The 23,102-nt window shown below is 60.8% G+C and overlaps 2 protein-coding genes across 6 annotated transcripts; one reads left to right on the top strand and one right to left on the bottom strand.

The window, feature by feature from the left end:
* Positions 1-369: 369 nt before the first annotated feature.
* Positions 370-14,780, top strand: POMT1 (protein O-mannosyltransferase 1). Of its 5 annotated transcripts, none has more exons than XM_024562227.3 (20): positions 370-493; positions 1,234-1,385; positions 2,978-3,084; positions 3,232-3,282; positions 3,799-3,945; positions 4,677-4,785; positions 5,146-5,211; positions 5,296-5,389; positions 5,559-5,714; positions 6,316-6,446; positions 6,844-6,939; positions 8,372-8,464; positions 9,059-9,155; positions 10,200-10,292; positions 10,558-10,678; positions 10,977-11,074; positions 11,570-11,683; positions 12,254-12,380; positions 13,138-13,315; positions 13,920-14,780. In XM_024562227.3, the coding sequence occupies exons 2-20, from the start codon at positions 1,264-1,266 to the stop codon at positions 14,092-14,094; spliced, it is 2,175 nt and encodes a 724-aa protein (XP_024417995.2). In that variant the 5' UTR covers positions 370-493; positions 1,234-1,263; the 3' UTR covers positions 14,095-14,780. The 5 variants fall into 5 exon arrangements, 4 of the variants coding, with proteins under 4 accessions (XP_024417995.2, XP_053775565.1, XP_045052708.2 ...); XM_053919590.1 differs by lacking the exon at positions 370-493 and adding an exon at positions 556-574; XM_045196773.3 differs by lacking the exon at positions 370-493 and adding an exon at positions 632-839.
* Positions 14,779-21,588, bottom strand: UCK1 (uridine-cytidine kinase 1). The gene is made up of 8 exons (XM_024562228.3): positions 21,500-21,588; positions 19,925-20,274; positions 19,350-19,509; positions 18,419-18,515; positions 18,097-18,239; positions 17,918-18,012; positions 16,279-16,327; positions 14,779-16,005 (listed from the first exon to the last, which is right to left on the bottom strand). The coding sequence occupies exons 2-8, from the start codon at positions 20,267-20,269 to the stop codon at positions 15,824-15,826; spliced, it is 1,071 nt and encodes a 356-aa protein (XP_024417996.3). The 5' UTR covers positions 20,270-20,274; positions 21,500-21,588; the 3' UTR covers positions 14,779-15,823.
* Positions 21,589-23,102: the final 1,514 nt, after the last annotated feature.

Below are 23,102 nucleotides of genomic sequence, written 5' to 3'. Positions count from 1 at the left end.
TTAGCAAACAGCAAAGACCCGTAATCGCAGTTAAGTCTGCAGTAGTCTTTCTGTCCGCATTAACACGCACGTAGACGAGGGTGTCAGAAAGCAGCGGTTCAATGTCGCGGTCCCTGCCGTGGTCCCCGCCGTTCTGGTGAGGACACGGCGCGTCTGCACCACACTGAGCGGAAGGCAGATAGGCTCCCTCCAGTTTTAAAAGACGCAGGGGCACAGCGCAACGCCATAGCCCTTAACATGCTAGAAAGGGGAGACCTTCGTGTAACTTGACCTCCTTGGGGTCTGCAGCGGTACCCGCCCAGTGCGCATGCTCGCCGCCCTAGTGCAGTGCGCGCGCCGCTGTTGGTCCGACTCGGCAGGCTTGGCGAGTCGAGCGTCGAGCAGGGCGGTGGGCGGTGCTGAGCGCCGAACGGTGTGCAGTCCACATCCCCTGACGGATCTCAGGCATAGCTGGGCTTGGGGAGCAAATCTGCGGAGACTGGAAGAAACGCGAGTACGTTTGCCGCTCCGGGAACTAGAGGCCAGTGGGAGGACCCGGGAGAACCAGTGCAGTGTGCGCGTGCTTTGCCTGCGGGTCAGCAGGGGCCGGGTCCTCTGGTGCTGTCCGAGCAGTGGGCGGAGCGGGGACAGGCACGCTGGGGGAAAGACGTGGGGCGCCTGGGGGCCGGTGGAAGTTATGGGGAAGTTAGTGGCCCGTGACGAGTGCAGCCTGCGGGAGAGAAGGGGAGCGCCCGAGAAAAGGAGCGGGGGCCTGCCGGGCAGATGCAGCTTCAGGGCAGGGGGCATCGGGGCAGACTCCCTGGAGAGAAGTGGCACTCCAGGGAGAGTGAAGCCTCAGGGTGGGAAGGGGGGCGCCAGGTCCTGGTGCTGCCCAAGGACGAAAGGGAGGGAGGTGCGTGGGGCGGACGAGGAGGCCTTGAAGCTCTGAAGGTGCAGGTCACCGAGATGTGAGCCGGCTGCACTGCCCAGGTGGGAGGGAGGGCCGGGAGGCCATCTCGTCCATCCCAGCGGCCTGCCTCCCAGGAGGTGCTCAGCAGGTGCTGGAATGAGATGTTGTGTGAGTATTCAGTCTGGAGGTTCCTGAAGTCCCACCTTGGTTGACTGCGGTGCCTTCTGACTCTCGCCAACCTCACAACGTGGTTCTCCCTGGTGCATCTGAGATCCTTTCTGCAGCCTCTGAGCCTTTCTAGTTGCCACCCATTTACTGGTGACAGCTGTTATGGTCTTTTCCAGGGACTCCACCGCGGCTTGCTTTTCTACGAGATGTTGGAATTTTTGCAGCGCCCTGTAGTGGTGACCGCTGATGTCAACCTGAACGTGGTGGCTCTGACTGTGGTGGGGTTACTGAGCCGACTGTGGCGACTCACCTATCCCAGGGCTGTGGTGTAAGCCAAACAATGCCTTTCAGGGTGAATCAAAAAGAACTGTAATTTGTTGGTGACAGGAAGTGTCTTTTTACACAGCATAAATGGGAGAGTGAAATTCTGGGCTTGTTGGTGATTGATGTTTGGGGCGGTTAGAGGAGAGACTGGTTTGTCCCTAGGAAAACCCCTCCAGAGTCCACTTGCTCAGTCGGCCACCGAGGTCTGTAGCAAGTGCAATAGCCTCAGGTGACCATTTAAAAGCTGGAGACTGGAGGGCAGAAGATTGAGGGTATGGAAGTGAGTGCTTACTGACCTTAGAGTGTGTTCTTTGTCACAGTAGGAAATGATTCCTTTCACCATTAAAGGGCTGTTTGTTACCTGATTAATGCATGTGTTCTTTTCCACTTTTTTTTTTTAAGATTTTAAATTTTCTTTACTCACTTTTAGAGAGAAGGGAAGGGAGGGAGAAAGCGAGAGGAACATCACCATGCAAGAGATTTGGTTGCCTCTCGTACACCCCCAATTGGGGACCTGGGCCTCAACCCAGGCATGTGCCCTGACTGGGAAATGAACCAGCAACCTTTCAGTTCACAGGCCTGTGCTCAATCCACTGAGCCACATGAGCCAGGGCTCATTTAACATTTCATTATGGAAAACATCAGAGGAGACTGGGTAGGGAATGGGTGAGAGGTGAGAGGATTAAAAAGTGCAAATAGGTCGTTACGGAATAGCCATGGGGATGTAAAGTACTGTATAGGAAGAACTTAACACATATGAACCATGGATATGAACAAGGGTGGGGGGATTGCCTGAGAGAGTGGGGGTGCTGGGTGGAGGGGGGCAAAGGGGGAAAAATCAGGACAACTGTGATAGCATAATCAATAAAATAATTTTAAAAAAGAAAACATTAAATGTACAAAAGTAGGAAAAATAGTGTAATGACCCCTCACCGATGTATTCAGGACCCAGCTTCAACAGTTACCAGCTCATAGCCACCCCTCACTGCAGCGGATTTTTTTGAAAGTAAATCATAGACCTATTTCATTCATAAATAATTCCATATACATGGATGGGCAAAATAGGTTTACAGATTGTATGGCAAATAATACAAAAATTGAGTAATAATACAAGAATAAACTCGGTTTCATGTACTCAGAACTGTAAACCTACTTTTCCCCACCGCACCCTGTCGATCTCTCAAAGATCTAGATTCTTAAACAACACACAGCCACAGTAGCATTATTGCACCTAAAAATAACTGACAGCAGTTCCTCCGTCATCACCGGAAAATGTTCTGTTGCGGTTGGTTCCTACGTACTACTGATAGACAAGGGGATCAGCGCCGGGTCCTTGAGCCTTTCGGGGCCTAGCTGGTGGCCCACCCCTAAATCAAATTGAGAGAGAGCAACGGAATCCGTCAGGGAGGCCTGTCCTTACAGACGGGTGACGCCTACTCGGGCCTTAACGTCTGGGGCCCGCTTCATGGTTGGGGCGGGAGGCCTGGCCTTTGCCCACCACTCCCTGAAGTCATTCGGAAACTGAAGAGTACATTTATCCTGGCACCTTTCGATGCTACGATTTGTAGTGAAATGTAACGTGGGTTTGTCTTTCAGCTTCGACGAAGTGTATTATGGGCAGTACATCTCTCTGTACATGAAGCGAGTCTTCTTTGTCGATGGCAGTGGACCACCCTTGGGCCACATGCTGCTGGCCCTGGGAGGTAGGAGCCTTTCCAACGTAGAGGTGGAATTTCTTGAGGGCGAAAGCCATGTCTTGTTACTGATTTGCCATGGTTTCCCTATTGGCAGCAACTTGGCACCCCCAAAATGTTGCCGAATGGGGTCGTTACTGACTAATCCTGTTGCAGGTTATTTGGGAGGATTCGACGGTAACTTTGTGTGGAACAGAATCGGAGCAGGTAAACGACCGTGTTCGCTCCCCTGCTAACTGCCACAGGTCAGAGTGAAGAGGCAGCACCTGCGCAGGACCCCCCAGCTGGGGGCTGGGGGCTGGGGCCAGGGTGTGGTCAGTTGCAGGGGTGCAAGTGAAGGCCTCAGAAAACCTGGTGCATGTCCCAGTGTTTGTTCATTACGGTAATTATCTTATGTCTAGTGTCTGGCACGCGCAGCACAGTCTTCACGCGCATCCCATCTCAGGTGTCGTCTGTGCGTGGAAATTGTGTGTGCTGCCTGGACGTTACTGTAGGAAGTAGGTGGGTAATTTACAAATGTAAGGCATCAGCTCATTTCAGACCCTTACTCACCATCCCTGTGTGCACAGCGAGCTCCTGTCGAAGGTGCCCTCCAACAGTCAGGTCCCAGTGGTGTCCCCAGTCTTGTCAGCTTCCGACCTGGAGTCTGTGAATGTGAAACTCTGTTTTAAAACGTGGTGGTGCGTGCGCAGGGTGCTCAGCTGCTGTGTGCTCGCTTCCCAGAGTACACCAGCAACGTGCCCGTGCAGTCCCTGCGCCTGCTGCCGGCCCTCGCGGGGGCGCTGTCGGTCCCCACGGCCTACCAGATCGTGTGGGAGCTCGGCTTTTCGCACTGTGCCGCCGTGGGAGCCGCCCTGCTGATGCTCATCGGTGAGGCCCGGGCCCTGCCCGGCTGTGGTGTGTGGCCCAGGAGAGTGCAGGGGTTAGCAGGTGTGCCCCCCTCGGCGGCTCCTACTCCCAGGAGGGAAGGAAGCTCCGCAGCCCGTCCACATCTGACTCTGGGAGTCACCCCTCTCCCAGGCTGTGGCTGTCGGGGTGGGTGGGCAGACCTCACGCTGTGGAGGCACAGCCCTGTAAACCGGGCTGCCCAGACAGCGCGCCCGGGTAGCTGGGCGCACCTCCACCCGCACCCACTCTGCCACTGGCTGATAGCCTGGCTCCTTCCAGCGCGGTGTTGTTCCGGAAGGGCCTTTCAGCCCAGGTTTATGGACCAGTGGGTTTAACTCACGGGCAAGGCCGGACTGTGAGACAAACAGATTCGTGTTTGTGGAGTGACAGCTCTCAGGGAGACCCTGTGCCGAATAACTTTAGTGCGTTCAGAGCAGCCCCGCAGAGTTGCAGTTTCTTCTGCAGATTAGGAGAAAGACTCCGAAAAGTGCAGTGACTCTCCCGCCACACGGGTCTTAGTAGGTGTGACTCACACCTAAGGATTTGCCCTCAGGGTAGTGGAGCGGGGCCCCTTCCAGACACCCAGGGTCTGAACATCCCGCCTGTCCGTTCTGAGCTATTTAGAATGTTCGCTTTCTTTGTGAGCGTTTTCATCTTCATCCCAGTGCCCTTGCGTCCTTACCGCTGACACATGTCCCTCCCCTTCCCCACAGAGAATGCTCTGATCACTCAGTCGAGGCTCATGCTTTTGGAATCGGTGTTAATATTTTTTAATCTATTGGCCGTGCTGTCCTACCTGAAGTTCAACTCCCAAAAACACAGGTATGGAACGTAGGACCTGCCCTTCCTCGTTAATGAGGAAGAGGAAGCTGGGTGGTCTGTCGACCCAGGAAGGGCTGATGCCTTTTCGTTCCAGGGAGCTGCTCTCGAGCTGTCTTTCGGTCACCTAGACCGGCCTTTGGCTTGTGACTTCATAAACACATCCTCATTTTTCTGTAACTTACACTTAAGCTGGAGAAACGTCCTGGCCAAAAAGAAAAACCCAGCTGGGGCTGATGACTTGGAGATGAGGGTTCATTTTCCTTGTCCCTGTGAAGCTCCGTACAGCCAGGTGACCCGAGAGAATGCGGGGACGCGGCTGGAGGAACTGTCCCCAGCTCTGCCTTCCTGTTCTGCCCCCAGACCCTTCTCTCCGAGCTGGTGGCTTTGGCTGATGCTGACGGGCGTGGCCTGCGCCTGTGCGGTTGGGTGAGTCTGGCCCCGCGCCTGAGGGGCACCCGCACCCTCCCCATCTCTGTCTCACTGTAACTTCCTCTCCACCGTTCTGCTCAGCATCAAGTACATGGGTGTTTTCACTTACTTGCTGGTGCTGGGAGTCGCCGCTGTGCACACCTGGCACCTGATAGGAGACCAGGCTCTGTCGAACGTGAGTGCTGGTGGCGCGTGCGCCGCACCGGGCTGGCTGTGCGGGGTCGCAGCAGGTGGGACAGGAGCGTTGGGGGGCACGGCTTCAGGAGGGGTAAGAGGCCGGGGCTGCGCTGTGCGAGGCGGGCGCACCTCCCCATGTGCCGGCAGGGACGCCTCTGCCTCGGCAGGTCTGTGTGCTCTGCCACGTGCTGGCCCGTGCGGTGGCTCTGCTCCTCGTCCCAGTCGTCACCTACGTGCTCTTCTTCTACGTCCACTTGACTCTGCTCTGCCGCTCTGGGCCCCATGACCAGATCATGTCCAGTGCGTTCCAGGCCAGCCTGGAGGTGAGAGGGGGCGCCTCGGCCCCATTGGGAAGATTAGAGGGAAAACCAGATCAAGAAATGAGGCGTCCGCTTCCGTTTGGCCCACCGATCCTGGGCGAGCCGGTGGTGCAGAAATAAGGGAGGGCCTGAGGCCACCCTGGAGGGGCCCTGCGGGCTCCGGCAGGGCAGGTGCTTCCGGGGACAGGCACAGCGCGGGGGGCCACTCAGGCAACCTTTGCAGAAATAGTGAAGTGTCCCAGGTGCGGTGGTTAGGGTCTGCAGCCAGGAGGCGCACAGCCCTGCTCTGAAAGGCTGGCTCTGTTGAGGCCAGTTCTGCGTTTGGGGCAGCTTTCCCTCAAGTCTGGTTTCCCGTGCCTTAAACAGACAGGGTCATCCTGTCTCACCGGTGCGGACGGAACTGGGCGAGGGGTGTGGTGGCGCTCCCCCGGGGTGGCTGCCAGTCAGGGCAGCTGCGATTGCTTTGTTTGGTGTCACAGGGTAGGGTTGAGCCCCGTGGGACTGTGATCACCCACGCCCCAGACACACTCCCCGACAGAGGAGCGGCCATCAGGGCCGGTGTACTGGTCTGTCTCTCACCTGCCCCCGTTTGCTCGTGTCCTAGGGAGGGCTGGCTCGGATCACACAGGGCCAGCCCCTGGAGGTGGCCTACGGTTCCCAGGTCACTCTGAAGAACGCCTTCAGCAGACCGGTGCCCTGCTGGCTCCATTCGCACCAGAGCACCTACCCCATAATGTAAGGAGAGCCGCCGTTTTCAGTGGAAGGTTATAAAGTTTGTTTTTTCACATTTTGGCCGTTACCAGCCTTCGCTTTACACCTGAAAAGGCTCATGAGACAAAAGGAAATTGAGCTCTGAGATCCGATTATCAAAGAGTCCTGGCATTTTCGCGTGTGAACCGGCTGGAGTCCTGCTGAGCAGGGGCCCCGGGTATGCGTGAGACGCCCACACTGGCCGCTTTCCGCCCGGCGTCCGTGCTGCCTAGGGCGCATGTTCTAGCCGCCCTTGATTTAAGCTTCTCGTCGTTTGGTCCTTCTGCGCCCCCAAGCCCCTTGCTGGGAGGTCTTTCAGGGGCCGGGAAAGCGGCTGCTGGGCCCTTCGCCGGCCCCCGTGAGCTGCGGTTCCATCCCGCAGGTATGACAATGGCCGGGGCAGCTCCCACCAGCAGCAGGTGACCTGTTACCCCTTCAAGGACATCAACAACTGGTGGATCGTCAAGGACCCAGGCAGGTGCGGAGATTTTATTTATTTATTTTAGAGAGAGGAGGAGGGAAGTAGAAAGAGAGAGAAACATCAATGTGTGGTTGCCTCTCGCACACCCCCACCTGGCCTGCAACCAGGCCTGTGCCCTGACTGGAAATTGAACCGGTGACCCTTTGGTTCTCAGGCCGGCATTCAATCCACTGAGCCACACCAGCCATTTTCAATGCAAGAGTGGCTGGCAGAGCTCCCCTGCTGGCCTGGCCAGAGGAGGCCATTGCGGGCAGTCCCTGGCCCCCTCTCCTCTCCCTCCTCCGTGCCTCCCTCCCTGAAGCTTGGAGTCCAGCCCTGTGCAGGTGGGGCGGTGGGGGGGGGGGGTCAGTCACAAGTGAGACCGTCCTGCAGCAAGGTTCCTGCTCAGTGTCCCCTGGAGTTTTGCAGACCTGTTCCAACCCCTCCGTGCAGAACAAGAGCTTCTCCCCACCCCCGCGAAAGCCATTTTCCTGCTCAGACTCACAGACGGAGGCACCCTCTCCCCTACCCTCCAGTCAGCCAGCCAGTCCTAAGGGTTCTGCCTCCGAAAGAGATCTTGGCCCTTCCAGGTCTCTAGCTCCTGTCTCCCCGCTCCCCGTAAGGGGTCTGTGTCCACTCCCACCACCCCCGCCCCAGCTTCAGCAGCCCCCTGAGGGGCCCTTGCAAACAGAGCTTACATTAAGTCGCTCCCCTGGTCAAACCCCTTGCCGAGCTTCCATCGCCCCCAAAATGAAATCCAGACCCCACCCTCTGGGGCCCCTGGCTCCAGCTCCTTCCCGCCCGCCCGTCTCACGCACTCTCTGGCCCCTGCCTTCCCAGAGCAAGGCAGCCTCCAGCTGCAGGCTTTGCATGGCTGTGTGTCCCGCAGCTTGGACTAATCCCACCCAACTGGCTCCTCCTCACCTAAATCTTGGGGGTCAGGTCCTCCGGGAGGCTGCCTTGACCTCCCTCCAGGGCTCCACACCCTCCCGGGCACTGTCCTGCTGGCTTCCCCACGTCCGTGGTCACAGGCAGTTTGCTCACTCGCTCAAGGGTTTTCCACCTAGTGTGGTGACCTGGGGGCAGTGGCTGCGCCTGGCTGTGCAGCCGCACACTCGGCACCCAGCCCCGAGTTGGGACCAGTCAGGCGCTGGGTGTGCTCGCACTGGGTCCACACGGAACAGAAGTCTGTCTGTCAGGGAGGCTTTCTGGGCGGGCACCGTGGCCTTCGCTCGGAGGTAACAGAGCAGCCGAAGTGTGACCATGGCAGGCAGAGCCCCGTGTGGAAGCGTGGAAAGGGACCGTGGGTTTGAGAAGCAGGTTCAATAAGACGTGTTCTGTTTTATGTGAGTTCACCTGGCAGAAGGGACGAGTTGACTGGGTGGCTGCGCAACCCCAGTTGTCCCCACTGTGAGTGCCCGGAGCGCCCTCAGTCAGCCTATCTTCCCAGGCACCAGCTGGAGGTGAGCAACCCGCCGAGGCCCGTGCGGCACGGGGACGTGGTGCAGCTGGTGCACGGCATGACCGCCCGCCTGCTGAACACGTGAGCGCCGTGCCTGCCGTCCTGCCCGCTCCGTCCCCTTTCCACAGGGTCCCTGCTCACTGCCGTGGGTCTCCCCTCCCTGAGGCTGCAGCAGCAGCGAGAACCTGCACTCCATGTTGGGAGGGACCCTGGGGACAGCAGTTGAGGGGCGGGGAGGAAGGAGATGGCCTTAGTGAGGGGCCGGGAGCCGGGAGCTTTGAGGGTGCAGGGAGGGAGGGCCGCCCGATGCAGTGGGCCCTCCATCCGCTCTGTCGCCGAAGTGGCAGTGAGTCCAGCAGGACTGGGACACGCTGGCTCTCAGCCTCTGAGCAGCCCTGTATTTTGAGGTGCCCAGGCCGCCCCCCTCTGCACCGCCACCCAGCACCTCTGGTCGCCTTGCCCCTTTCCCCGGGAAATGTGGTTACTGCGGCGTTTCTGCCTTTTCAGTTTTATTTATCGCCGGGCCCTAGGTGGTGCCTCCTTGGGTCGTAGCAGCTACAGGACCCGGTTGGTTGTCCCTTAAGGCTGAGCTGCCTTTGTTTCTGAAAAGCAGCCTTTTCCCCTCGAGAAACAGCGAGTCGGGAACCCCTCCGCGGGTGTTGTCTGGTGTTGCAGGCACGACGTGGCGGCCCCGCTGAGCCCCCACGCGCAGGAAGTGTCCTGCTACGTCGACTACAACATCTCCATGCCCGCCCAGAACCTCTGGAGGCTGGTGAGTCCCGGTGTGGCGGGGGAGGGGGCAGGGGGCGTGATAGCGATCCACGCTTTCTAAAGAGCGCTGATCACCGCCGCTCGGGATGAATCTGATTCAGGTATAAAGTCGGGAGACTGACATGCAGTCATAACAGACCGTGGGGGTCTTCACAGGGAGCAGAGACCGTGGGTTCCGGGTGGGTTCCTGGGTCCGATGAATAGTTTACCCACGGTGCAGGCTCGGTGCCAGGCTCTGTGTGGCCCACGTGGCTCTGCCAAAAGGAGATGCTCCCACATGGTCACTTGGTCAGCCCCAAACCAGGCCACTGAACACGGGGCGGGGACTCCAGCCACCCTCCATCAACCAGGGAGCCTCCATCAACCCCGTGCCACAGACGTCCCCGTGCCACAGATGTCCCCTGCTACATGTGTGCATGCATTCTGCTTCGCCATGCTCTCCTCCAATGTTCCCACCTCAAGGGGAGGTGTTTGCGCCACCCTTTGTCATCGGCACCCCTCCCCGAGCTGCTGTCTGGCTACTGAGGGCTCTTCGCTGATCCCTTCCTCCTCCTCCTCCTCCTCCTCCATCCCTGCTGGTGGCCCCTGAGCCCCATGTGGATCGGGGAGGACAGCTGACCATGGCACAGCCCCTGGGGTTCTCTGTCCTTGCCAACAGCTATGTGACCTCGTGGGGTTGTTGCAAGTCTGTGACAACACCAAGTGCTCTTTGGATGTTAGTTTTTTGTTACCCGACACCAGGAGTCCCCTAACGGAGCCTTTCAGGGACAGTCTCGAACCTCCATTGCGCCACCTTCGCCCCGGGGCCCGAGCTTCTAGCCCTGTGGGTGAGCCGGCGTCCCAGGAGTGCGGGGAGGGCAGCGGCCTCGTGGTCTCCGCCACAAAGCCCAAGCTGCCTCTGCAGGCAGGTGCCGTGTCCCCCAGAAGATCGGCCTGCTGGCCCCCCGATACCAGCCACGTCACTCCCAGGGCTCGCTGACGGGGCTTCACTTTTACCTGTGAGGACACCTGCGAAGCGAGGTAATCGGCAGACCTGCCGTTGCAGGACATCGAGAACAGAGACTCGGACACGGAGACCTGGAAGACCATCCTGTCGGAGGTTCGCTTCGTGCACGTGAACACTTCCGCCGTCCTGAAGGTCAGGGGCGCTGCTGCTCAGCTCGGCCTGTCCAAGCTCTGGGCTCACAAAGCCTGTGCACGAACACCTGGCTGGGACGTCTGCTTAAAATCAGTGCCACGTTCCCACTGAAGGCAGAGTGGCCTTTCTGACTTCTCAGAGCTGAGCCCTGACATGAGGCCCCAACGCTAGCTGCTGACCTAGTGAGCCGGCGGGGGGCCCCTGCCCACTCGGCCGGGCAGGGCCTGCGCTGTCCCCTCACGCCCTGCTGTCCCCTGTCTTCCAGCTGAGTGGGGCACACCTCCCTGACTGGGGCTTTCGGCAGCTGGAGGTGGTTGGGGAGAAGCTGACCCGGGGCTTCCACGAGAGCACCGTGTGGACTGTGGAGGAGCACCGCTACGGCCGCAGTGAGTCTGCCCGCCCGTGTGCGTGGCCGGGGGCGGGGACCGCAGGGGACGCTGGCACTGAGTGCTCGTTTGCCTGTGAGCAGAGTTCACCTCCCTGCTCTGACCGACCACAGGCATTGCATGCGCTGTCCGAGGCAGGCAGGGCGAGTTGAGCTTCCCACGGGCCCAGAGACCCTAATGTGCAGTAGTTTCGAGTGGGGGGAAGGAAGCAGGTGCTGAAGCAGGGGAGCCAGCAGCTGTGCTGAGCTCCTGGCCCTTGCCCCGCTTATGCTGTCTGGGTTCTGGCATGTTCTGTCAGGCCAGGAGCAGAAGGAGAGGGAGCTGGAGCTGCACTCTCCCGCTCAGACGGACGTCAGCAGAAACCTGAGCTTCTTGGCCCGGTTCTCAGAGCTGCAGGTGACGTGCAGGTGGAGGGAGGTGTGACTCTGCCCCTTGGGAGTGGGTTACCTGCCCGAGGTCAGTCTTTAAACTGGGACCTGACTTGGCACTGAAGGAGCGTGCCCTTCACTCTAAGTGACATGCACAGCACTGCCTGTCCCAGGACTGTGGCTCTGCAGGACCATTGCCAGGGTACATTCCAAGGCCCCCAAATGGGCCCCGGTCAATATGATGGAGCCCTAGAGCCATCAGAGCCAGAAACTTGTGGGCCCTAATCTAACTGCACCCCAGCCCCAAGACCAGTCACTTTTGTCTGCAAACGAGGTGACAAGCCCCTGGGGCAGGCCATCTCGCAGGGTCACCAGCAGGTTAGAAGTCAGGTCTCCTGAGAACGTGCCTGCCAGGCCAGCACGCTGTCTCTGCTGCCCGTCCCCAGTGAACTTGAGGGAGGGCCTCCCACGTGAGGGCCCTGGCAAGTCCCTGAGTGACTGGGGGGGCTCGGCTCGGTTGCAGTGGAGGATGCTGACGGTGAGAAGCGACGACTCGGAGCACAAGTACAGCTCCACGCCGCTGGACTGGGTCACCCTGGACACCAGCATCGCCTACTGGCTGCACCCCAGGACCAGTGTAAGCCCCAGAGGCCCCTCTGCTTCCTGCCCTCCCCCGTCCGGGCTTTCTCCCGGGCGTCCTTGCACAGGCCCCCGGCTGGTTGTTCTCTCGTGGGGCCCCACCAGACGCTGGGGAGTAAGGTCCTGTCTGTGTGTTGAAGGAAACAAGGCTTTGTGCCTTTTCTGGGAGCGCACTGTTGTCTTTTTCTGGCAAACGGGGTTTTTAAAGTATCCCCGCTCCACTCTGCACAGCGCCCGGTGTCTGAGCCCACAAGCTCCGGTTAGGCTGCTGTGGTCGCTGCCCCCCGTAGAAAAGGCGGCCGGCCAGAATGCTCGGTCACACTCAAGGGGTGACTCGAGCTAGTGGCGTGCGCTGTCCTCTCCCCTGCCCCAGAGTGCAGCCTCAGATGCCACCGCAGCTCCCGCTGCCTGCCGATCCATGTTAGCCCTCGGTGCCGTCAAACAGAGTCCCGGCTCCGCCTGGGGTAGACAAATCTGCACTTTCTAGAATGGCCCATCTGTCTTAGCATGGGGCTGGGGGGCCCCCTCCACACAGGCAGCGCTGACAGCCTCTCCCTGTGGCCTGCAGGCTCAGATCCACCTCCTGGGAAATGTCGTGATTTGGGCTTCCGCCGGCCTCGCCACCGCGCTGTATGCCCTGCTCTCCTGCTGGTACCTGCTCAGACGCCGGAGAAACATCCATGACCTGCCCGAGGGTGAGTGCAGCTGCCCCGGCTGGTGCTTCCGCCTCCTCTGCCCGGTTCTGACCACAGCTCAGCTCACCTCTCACCGGGCAGCGCTGCCTTCAGGCGGCATCTGTCTCTGCATCCAGGGGACTTAAATTGTTTTTGTCTCCAGAAACAAAACGTTGCAGCTCAGCTCCCACGTGGCCTTAGAGGCTTCCCCAGGGAGCTGCAGGTAATGGGCGGGGTTTGCTCTGGGAGCCCAGGATGGGTGCAGTGTCGGTGCCGAGGACAGAGCTGCCCCGTGTGGCTTTGCTAGTAACAAACTGCTTAAAACCATCTTGAAACAGAAAAGGAGTAAACCCCCAGGTCAGGCAGGGCCCGAAGGCTCCGTCACTCCGCTAGGCTCCGGGAGCTGGTCAGTCCTCCCCACCGGCGCGCAGCCCTCCCCAGCTCCCAGTGGGGTCAGGCCGACTAGATATTCCTGATGTGCGGTGGCCGGCAGGGACCGGGGGCCAGCATGCAGACTCTGGGCCTGGTCCCCAAGGGGCTGTATTTCTCGGGGAGGGACAGTGAGGACCCAGCAGGAAGCTGCAGGGTTCTTATGACAGTCTGTTCTTCCTCTAGACATGGCAGGAAGTGGGGTGCCAGGGCAGGGGTGGTGCTTGAGACCTGAGAGCCTGTGCGTGTGACTCTAGGGCGAGTGAGCCAGCGTGTCCTTCTGGACTGGTGGAGCCTTGCCAGGCCTGGCCCTGGTCAGCAGCATGGGCTTAAGTCCATGTCCCCACAGACGCCTGGCTGCGCTGGGTGCTGGCCGGGGCCCTGTGTGCCGGTGGCTGGGCGGTGAATTACCTTCCGTTCTTCCTGACGGAGAAGACGCTCTTCCTCTACCACTACCTGCCTGCACTCGCCTTCCAGATCCTGCTGCTCCCCGTGGTCTTGCAGCGCGTCGGGGAACACCTGTGCAGGTACGGGCCTTGGCTGCCGCACCCCTGGGCGGGGGCAGGGTCCAGGGAACCCCTAAATGACAATTTCAGCATGATGGGGAAGGGGTTAAGGTCACAAAAGGTGCAGACAAGGCACCACAGGTTTGGAGGACGAGGCCGTGGCTATCTGGGCGGTGGAACAGCTGGTGTGGGTGGGAAACGAGAAGGATGCGGGGACTGGTGAAGGCCAGGGGCGAAGGCCAGGACCAGGGAGACACAGGTGTGTTCCCCACCAGCTGTTGGCTGTTGGCCGGACGGCACGGGGCACAGAGGAGATGAGCCAGAGGGCTGTGCAAACGTGCACCACCCCTGCAGCCAGAGCGGCGGACGGGGACTTGAGCCTCCGGGGTGGGGGTGGCGTGATGGCACTGGTATCTGAGGGTATGTGGAGCAGAAGCTGCAGAGGCCCAAGAAGCAGATGCGTGAGGAAGGTTTGGCTCAGTGCAGCAGGATGTGACGGGGCTGATGACGAGGTGGGGGTCAGTGGCCACCAGGCTGTGGAGGCAGAGATGGCATGCGGGTAGAGGAGGTCGTGGTGAGGAAGGGCCGGCCTCCCTCCCACCCTTCTCTACTCCGGTGCCCGTAGGTCCGAGCTCCAGAGGAGCCTCTTTGGTGCCCTGGTGGTGGCGTGGTTCTCGGCTGCCTGCCGTGTGTTTACCATGCTGCGCCCGCTAACCTACGGGGACACGTCACTCTCGCCCAGTGAACTCCAGGCCCTTCGCTGGAAAGAGAGCTGGGACATCTTGGTCCGGAAACACTAGGACGGCCTGGCCTGGGGAGCGGCCTGGCCTGGGGAGCGCCGCCTTCCCTTCGGGGACTGTGTGCTGCCCACGGGCACGGAGTGCCGCATTTTTAGCCAAGTTTGCTTTTGCCCATGTGACCAAGCACACACCGTGTCCACTAGTTCCTAGGACCCCGAACCAGGACACGTGGAGTCTGAGTGGCCTGGCATGGGGCTCGGCGATGGAGGAGGAAAGGTGGGGAGCGGGCAGTGAGGGGGGAGTTAGGGGGAGACAGGCCCGACTCCTGACAGACGCAGGTTTGGCGACGCGACTGGTCCTCCCTCCCGAACACCCACTGCCCCTGTGAGCCAGAGCCCGTCCCCAGTGAGGCCTGGGATTGCCCTGGCATAGTCCCGTGTCAAATGAGCCCCTGGAGTGACTGTCGGAAGCCGCCAGGAGCCCTGGCCAGGTGGCTCCATGGTTGGAGCGCTGTCCATGCACCAAAAGGTCGCAGGTTCGATCCCCAGTTGGGGCACATACCTAGGATGCAGGTTCAAACCCCACTTGGGGTGTGTCCAGGAGGCAACCTATCAATGTTTCTCTGTCTCCCCTCCTCTCCCTAAAATCAGCATACTCAGGTGAGAATCAAAACAAAACCCCCACGAAATGGCACCTCCTCCTCCTGAATGGGCCTTGCCTGGCGCAATGAAAAACAGACAAAGCGGCGTTTGTGTGGGTGGTTTATTGATTCTCTCTCCAAAAGGGCACAGGACGCTCGACAAAGCCTCCACGGTCATCAGAAACCAGCCCCAGGGCTCGGCTGGCGCCGTGTGCTGTGTAACAGTAACCGCTCCACAGGAAGAGCCGAAGTGCCCGTGCCGCTTGGCTGGTGGCGACGGGAAAGGGTCACTTTTGGACAGCCGCCCTGTGGGAGGGGAGACACAGCAGGGTGGCACAGGTGACAGGTCAGTGAGGTGCACACCTGGGCGAGGGAGGCAGAGGGGCCGGCCTCTTAGCCAGCACACACCGTGGCTGGAGGGGGAGAGCCCTGGACTTGGTCCTGGGCCGCAGTAGGGAAGGCCTGTCCAGACAGCACCTGGGCTCAGGGACTCCATTGGCTGCAGGGGCCAGGAGGGCTCGGGGGCTGGGCAAGTGGAGACCCTGCCTGCTCTCCGATGCTGGTTGAGAAAACGCTTGTCCCCGGAGCTCCCTACCCAGCACAGGCCAGGAGAAGGGAGAGGGCTCTGGCCCCTAGGTCAGCACACGCGGGTCACCACCCTCTGGTGGGCCATGAAACTGGGTTAATAGGTCGCGTTAACTAGCATGGTATTACGGAACAGAATGAAACAGAACAGAGGATATAGAACATAAAAAAGGGGAAGTTTTATCGCTTCCAACTTTCAGCTGTGTGTGTGTGTGTGTGAGAACCAGACTGCACTAGAAAAGGCCGCTTGCTGTGAGATCGCTGTCAAAACACCACGGCCAGTAGGCGCCAGCTGCCGCCCCCCGCCTGCCACACGGCGGGTGTTCCGCTGGTGGCACGGGGCCACTCTGTAACCTGACACGTCAACCCTCCTCCGCACAGAGGAAGCAGTGCAGACATATCGTTCCCCACCAAACTGAGTCAGAATGTGTGTCCAGGTGTCCCCATCACTGAGGACACCCTGACCCTCACCACCGGCCATCCCAGACGGGAGAGGAAGTGGCAGGTGTGTTTGGGGGCAGGCGGGCACCTCCAGGGGACCCGCCCGAGGCCAAGCGCCGCTGCTCAGTGCGGTCTGCTGCTGGACTCCAGGTGCGACCGTTTGCCGGCCGTCAGCACCCCGGGGTGGTCTCCCGGCTCAGGAAACGTCCTCTTGTAGCTCCGTCCGTTGGCCCCTCCGCGCTGCCACTTGCAGATGTCCCCGTTCAGGATGTCCTGGATGTGCTGCACGATCAGGTTGATGGCGACTGTGGCAGACAGGCAAGAGTGTGTCAGCCGCGCCGTCCGCGCTCCATCACAACCACACAGGGAGCCTTCAGGGCAGCCAGCCCTCGCCGCTGCGCCCGCCAGTGATCTGCTAAGTGACTCTGCCAGCTTTGTGTGTATTTTGCCACCAGCTTTACTGGGGTATAACTGACATAGCATCATCAGTGGTCAGCGGGGATCAGCTGGGATGGGGCCGTACCCGCCCGGGGCCCTGGGAGTGGACGGGCCGGGCAGCCTGTGGGGCCTGTTCTTACCCATGTTGTCGACCCCGCGAGGAATGATCACATCGGCATACTTCTTCGTCTGCAACACAAATGGGGCACGGTAAGGATCTGTGCGCCCTCCCACCCCAAGGAGATGTCAAGTTGCTCGGGGCTCACTCAATGTGGTGGCCAGGGAGCAAGCCCTGGGTCCCTGGACACCTGTGTCACAGGCAGGAGGGGACAGGGACTCGGTTGTGAGGGCGGGCACCCCAGAAGTGAGGCAGGTAGGTGGCCGCAGGGACCACTGTCTGTGCCAACAGTTTGGTTCACTGGGCCCAGGGAAGCGCAGCCTCCTCCACACGTACAACAGGCTTCCTCTGCAGTTAGGGACCTTCTGCAAGGAGAGCCCCGGGGGGCGAGCAGGACCACACAGGCGTGCTGCCCGCAGGATAGCCACGCGGAAGCTGCTCATGCGCTGAGCTCGGCTTGCTGCCCCAGCCTGTGTGGGGGGGGATGGGGCTGTGGGGAAGGACCCGGCCAGCACCCTAGGGGGACATACCTGAGTCAGGCAAAGGAGAGGGGGAGGGAGGAAACGGTGTGGCCCATGGGACAGACCTAGAAACTGCTTGGTGCTGATGGAATGTGAACTTGGGCCCAGGACGCATGTCACGAGATAAGCCATAGAGGCAGGCAGGGACTGAGTCCTGGGGCTGCTGTGTCTGCAGGCAGCGGGAACCCTCAGCTCCTTTGAGTGGGCTCACTGTTGGGAGGCAGGGAGGACGGAGGGCAGCAAAGAGCCCAGAGAGGTCGTCACTGCAGGGAGGGACACAGTCAGCTTGGTCCCAGTCGGTGTGCTACCCGTGAAGGGTGGGGGACAGGCAAGTTGAAGGCCGATTCTCGGGGCTCTGCCGAGGAGTGTTGCCCCCACACAGGGTCACCAGTCAGATCTGGGGTCCACAGCACACAAGTTAAGTTTCCTGGTTATTTTTCAGAGACTTCAGGGAACATGAATGTAAAATGACAAAGGCTCCCTTTAAGCAGCAGCAGAGAGAACTGGCCTGGCCTGTGCGCCTAGAGCCGGTCCTGAGGCCGATTCCCATGCGCTAGTGGTATGTTAACCTTTAAATGTCGCTAGCTGTCCCTCTCAGACACTGCATGTGAGTAGAGCCACAGCCCTGTCTGGCCATGGATGTCAGGTGGAGGAAAGGGCAGACAGCTGCACAACCGGGGACCCCTCCCCACCAGTCGGCAGCAGCTGGGGACCCCAGCCTACGGGCCAGACAGACTTGTGGGCAGTGAAGGGATGACCCCCTCACCCTTGGGAAGGGTGGGAGGGAGGAGGGGGTAAGCAAAATTGTGCCATCAGTGACAAGAGGCACCGCGGGGCACAGAAAGCCAGCAGGGGCCAGGAGCAGAGGGTCTTCGGGGGTCTTATGTCTTGCCCGGGGACCTGGGGAGAGGCCTGTCACAGGGAGGAGGGAGCCAGGGTGGCCACGGGGGCACACGGCTTGTCTAAGCAGAGCAGTGGCGAGGGCAGAGGGGCCCGGGGAGCTGAGGACTACTCCCTGTGTACTCGGGCACAAGCTCAAGTCTCCACCTGTAAGTCAGACCACGTGCGCCCACGACTCGGCTGCACGGAACCTGGCGCCGTGGGAGACAACGCACTCCCACAATAGCCAAAGGCAGGTACCGGCAAGCAGAACTCCTCGAAGGCGGGCTTGACGAAGGTGGTGTACTGGGTCAGAATCTGCTCCAGGTCCCTCCCTCGGTTCACGTCTCGGAGAACTGTGGGGACAGGAGCCGGGAGGCCACCTTCAAACCTCCGGACGCCCAGGGAGGCTGGGCGCAGGGAGGCCAGGCCCGCCTTACCTCTTCTCGACAGCCTGACGTCGGAGTCGGTGTCCACGAAGAGGCGCAGGTGGAACATGTCCCGGATCTCCTGGCTGTAGAAGACCAGGATGCCCTCAAACAGCACCACGTCCGCGGGGTAGACCACCGTGGTCTCGGGCAGCCTGCAAGCAAGAGCAGCACGTGGGCCCCGCTGGAGATGGCCTCCCAGCACTGACTCCCCGGAGAAACTTCACGGTGGAAGAGCGGTGTCCACAGAAACCATGGGCCAGGGCCTGCTGCGGGTGGCCTGTGTAAGGCCAGAGGGGAGGCCCCAACGGGCTCCCAGGAACCAGCGGCTTACCTCGAGTGGGTCACAAAGTCATAGGTTGGGACCTCGACAGTTTTGCCTTCCACGATGTTTTTCAGAGTCCGGTGCATCAGATCGTTATCAAAAGCATCTGCAGTGACGAGACAAAAGGCAAGACAATCCAGGTGTCCTGTATTGGGACAGGAGGGGACTGCCTCTGCCTCAGGGTCCGCCAGCCACAGCTCAGTGCTGGCGGCACCAAGGACCCTGAGGAGCATGCAGACTGCGACCTGCCCCTCCAGGTGACACTGACGGAGCCCCCTGCAGTCCTGCAAACCATAGGGCGGCCCTGTCCTTGCCAACCTCTGGCAGTGCCACCGCCCAGGCTGCCACCCCACCCAGAAGTCTGAATAGAGGGGTTTCCTGATCAGCTAACGCTGAGAGGTGGGGGGTTGGTCAGGCGCCTGCTTCTCTGTTTCTGGGAAATAACCACAGACTGTCGCTGGTTGGGCCTACTTCCCTTGGGTCCCCAGGAAGAGAATGAGGATGGGGGTCAGCCACGCCACAGAGGGGAATTACGGGCAGGGCCAGCCAGGCCGCATCCAGCCCCCACCCCATCTCCACTGTTCCCCTGGCCCTGGCCTCCGTTCTCAATCACTGGCTGCTGCCCACTGCAGGCCCTCAGGAGTTTTGCCCCGGGCAGGTGGGGAAAGGAAGGGCCACAGTGGACAGTGGTGTGTGGAAAGACAGTGGGCAGCTGAATGGGTTTCTCCACCTTTGCAGGGCAGAGTGGTGGTCCCAAAAGCCCCTCTGCTGGGAAGACTTCGGGACTGGCTCCCACCAAGGGGTTCACACAGTGCCTCTGGCTCCACCGCGGGGTATCTGGGTGATTTCATAGGACCCCTGGGGTCTCTGTGCAACCCCGGTCCGGTCCCCACGGTCTGCCCTCCTCCCCTCCCTGCCCACCCCAGAGTCCCTGATCTACCTGGGTGGTCGAAGTTGTACTGCCCCTTCAAGGCCTTGGCCTTCTGCTCGGCTGTCAGCACCTTGTAGAACCTGTCTTGGCTCAGGATGACCAGCTTGCGCTGCCGGTGGTCTACTTCGTTCTGCCCCAGCAGCTCCATGATCTTCTCACACACAGTTGACTGGGACACAGAAATAGGGTCCCTGCCTGAAACCGCACCGCCTGCCAGGTTCGCGCCTTTCCTGAGTGCTGCTTGTGCGCGGAGCTGGCTCCTGAAGACACTGGCCCAGCAGCCCGCGGGCCAGCGGCGGGAGGGCCGGGCCTGGCGAGAGGGCCTTGGCGTACCGACGTACTCAGCACGGAGCCGGGAGCCGGGGCCCCGAGGGCAAGCGCCCCATCCGCTGCCGGCGCCCCGGCCCAGGCCGGGTCCACCCGGGCCGCTGGCCCTCCGCCCCCGCCCCGCCCCCGCCCGGGAGTAGGCACGTCGGCAGCCGAGGATTGGTGTCTCGTCTCTGTACAGAGACCGGACGGAGCCGCGGGCCGTCCCGGGGGCCGAGAGGACGCGGCAGGCCCCGCCGGGCCGCGCAGCCCCTTACCTTGCCGCTGGCGGTCCCGCCGCTCACCCCGATCAAGAAGGGCCGCTGGTGAGGCCGGTCCGCCTCGGGCGCGGCGCCCCCGCAGTCGCCGCCTCCAGCCGAAGCCATCTCCGGCCCCGCTCGCCCGCATCGGGTTCCTGGCTGCCGTTGCCTCCTGGAACCAGCCGGCCCGAGCCCCTTCCTGAGGTCGCAGACGCGCCCCCGGAGCTCCGTTGCGCGGCGGGTGCGCGCGGGGCACGGCGGGAGTTGTAGTTCGAGGCGACTGGCGGCGCCGCGCATGCGTGAGTCAGGGCTGGCCGCGGCTTCCGGGCGGGGCCTGAGCGTCCGTGGCTCCGCGCGCTGCATTTTGGCTGCGAAGGACAAAAGCTGTTTAGCGTCGCAGCCGGCTGCGAGAGTCTCGCGGCCTCCCCAGCAGTGAACTGTGGCTGGGAAGCTCCCCTGCATCCACGTCTCCCATGCCTGGGCCGTCGGGAATGGTGTCCCGGGATTTCAGGGCTCGGGTGGGGGTACCGGTCGGCACGTGGCTCTCCTGTGGCCCGTGGCCCGGGTGGGAAGGTGGAACCCGCTTTGCCGCCTCGCGTGCGGGCATCTGAGAACGGGGCACCCACCTCCGCACCCAGCCGGTGTCCGCCGCTCCCGCCTTCACCACCCGGCACAGACCCTGTCGGGTCACCGCCTTAGCCGCCGAGGGTAGCCCATCCCCCACACCCTACCACTGCCCTGCGCGTGTGCGCCAGCCTCCCTGCCAGGACCTTCCGTTGCTCCCCACCGTCTTCTGCAGCAAGTGCCTCCTGCCCTCTTCGGCCTGCCGGCCGAGGTGGGCAAATGCCATCGGATGACTAGTTTTTGGACTCACGAGCTAGGCAGAGAGCCTCCTGCCCTGAGCCAAGAAGGCAGAGACCGGTCTGTTGGGTTCCAGCCTCGCCCCAGTGCCTGGCACGGAGAAGGCAAACACCCACGGGCTCAAACCGCAGATGTCCCCCAGGCCTCGAGACTCGTTGCAGCTCAGCGCCTGCCGCGCTGGGAGCACTCCGTGGGTGTTTGATGGCGCCGACACATGCACGATGCAGGGGGAGCAGAGCAGCGTGCCGACGTCAGGCGAAGTCCCTGACTGTGTGGCTTCAGAGGTGTTCACCTATCTCGGGAGGGGTCACGGGCAACTTGGGCCTATCGGGGGAGTGTGTGCAAGGGCACTGGGACCCCCCGAGCTCTGTGGGCCAGGTCGGAGGGGAGCTGATGAAGGGACAGCTGGGTCAGCGTGAAGAAACCGCCGCCTGACCGACCGAGAGCAACTGACACAGGAGCTCAAAATGGAAGGACCGCCCACCCATTCACAGTGAGCCTGGCCAGGTTAGGAGCCAGGCGCTGGGGCCAGAGGTGGGGACAGGCCTTGCCTCTGCTGAGTGACCTGGGCAGTAACGTGATCACTCTGTGTCCTGATTCCCAAGTAGGGGGATGGCGTGACTTTGTTAAATTAACAGTTGTTAAGTAGAGCACAGGGTGCGGGAAAGTAAGCAAGGTTCAGCAACAGACCCAGACCAGAGAGATCTCGAAACAGAGACGTTTACTACTCACAGTCCTGGAGGGGCCACAGGGGAGGTCAAGGCCGAGGGCGGGCAGAGAGGCAGTACCTGGGGCCTATGCCTTTTATCAGGGCCTGAGGGTGGAGTGCTTTGGGGTTCCCGCGCTGAGGCTGGATGGGCCAGTCCAACCCACAGACATTATCTGGGGAGCACAGACAGGGAATGTGCAGGGGTGGGGGGTGGGCTGGGAGACCGCTGGTGACCAGGCTGCCGGAGAAACCCTCTCGGGAGCTGGTGTCAGCTGTGACAGGCTGCTGCCTTGGGCACCTGTTGTGGGAAGGGGCTGGGGTCTGTGAAGGTCTGCGGGCTGCCCAGCCACACCGAGCGGGTGCTGAGGCAGCAGTGCAGTGGTGGAGCTGAGCTCGGCCCTGGACAGGGAAGTAACACCAGGGTTCCCATGCGGGCGAGCACGCACAGGGCTTGTACAGAGCCTAGCCCACACGAGGTGCCTGGTGGGTGTTTCCCTGATTCTGTGTTTATCATTTGCCAGTGTTCCTCCCAGTTAACCACATTAGCTCTTATTTTCTTTTGTGTTCTGGATGCACTGGCCTTTGGGGGCCTTACAGACCCAGGGAGATGCGGCACCTCCCTGGGCCGGCCAGTTCTTAGCCACAGTGAAGGGAACCAACCAGCCAGTCCCCCACCTCATCTAACTCACACTCCCCCAAGCCCAGGCCTGGACTCCCTTCCTCCCGGACCCTACCCTCCACCGGACTGACTGTTACCGGCAGCCCTTGCCCCCAGACATGCCGGCCCCTCCCTACCTGGGCCAGGCTGGCCTGGTCTGTGAGCCACCAACACAGCTACAACCAGGCAGTAGATGCTGCAAGTGCCTGCTTCCGGTTCGTCTGGCCAGCAAAGGCACCGTGAGGGCAGGGCCACCACTGCTGGTCCTGCCACGCCTCCCCACCGCGCACAGCCAGCATCTGATGTCGCTGAATGAGGCATGGGGTGAGGCTTGCCACTCTCGGGGTTTGGGTTTCTCAGAACCAGGGGAGGAGAACTTGTTCGAGTGACCTGTGACTCCCCCCCCCGGATTCTGCTTCTCTGCCACCCCCTTAGCCAGTCCAGCCACCCGCAGAAACACCAGTCTGCCCCAGTCACGTTTTTTTGTCCTTGAACTCAGCTTTTAAAAGAGTTCGGTGGGTGCCTGGCGTTTCAGGTAGCGTTTTCTGCCGTTTTCCTAAGCCCACGTCCATTGCAGGAAAAGACACAAGTAAAACTCGCTCACCCACAGCCCCTCCCCCGGGGCGCCCTGGTCTTGGGTTCTGGTGTCTGCTCTTCTGGTCTGAAATGGCTGTGGCTAGAGAGTGTGGAGTTCGATGCCCTTTGGTTAAGAATCTGAATAGCAATAGAGTCTCCCACAGCCTGTCAAACATTCAGAGAGAGGAACCCACGAATCGCTGAATAGTAATCAGTAAAAGTTTATTTCTCACGCACCAGACAGACAGTTCAGAATCGGGAGCTCTCAGACCAAAACGTGGAACGTTGTTATAAAGCTGCGAACACAGTGAGGGCCTCTGACTTCCTCCTGCTGATAGGTTATATTCAAACTTCCCTAATGATAGGAAGTTGGATAGTGGCTACCTCGTGTC

The sequence above is a fragment of the Desmodus rotundus genome, chromosome 1 (genome assembly GCF_022682495.2).
Source record: "Desmodus rotundus isolate HL8 chromosome 1, HLdesRot8A.1, whole genome shotgun sequence".
NCBI classification, from domain to species: domain Eukaryota; kingdom Metazoa; phylum Chordata; class Mammalia; order Chiroptera; family Phyllostomidae; genus Desmodus; species Desmodus rotundus.
This window is presented reverse-complemented; position numbering and strand designations above follow the sequence as displayed.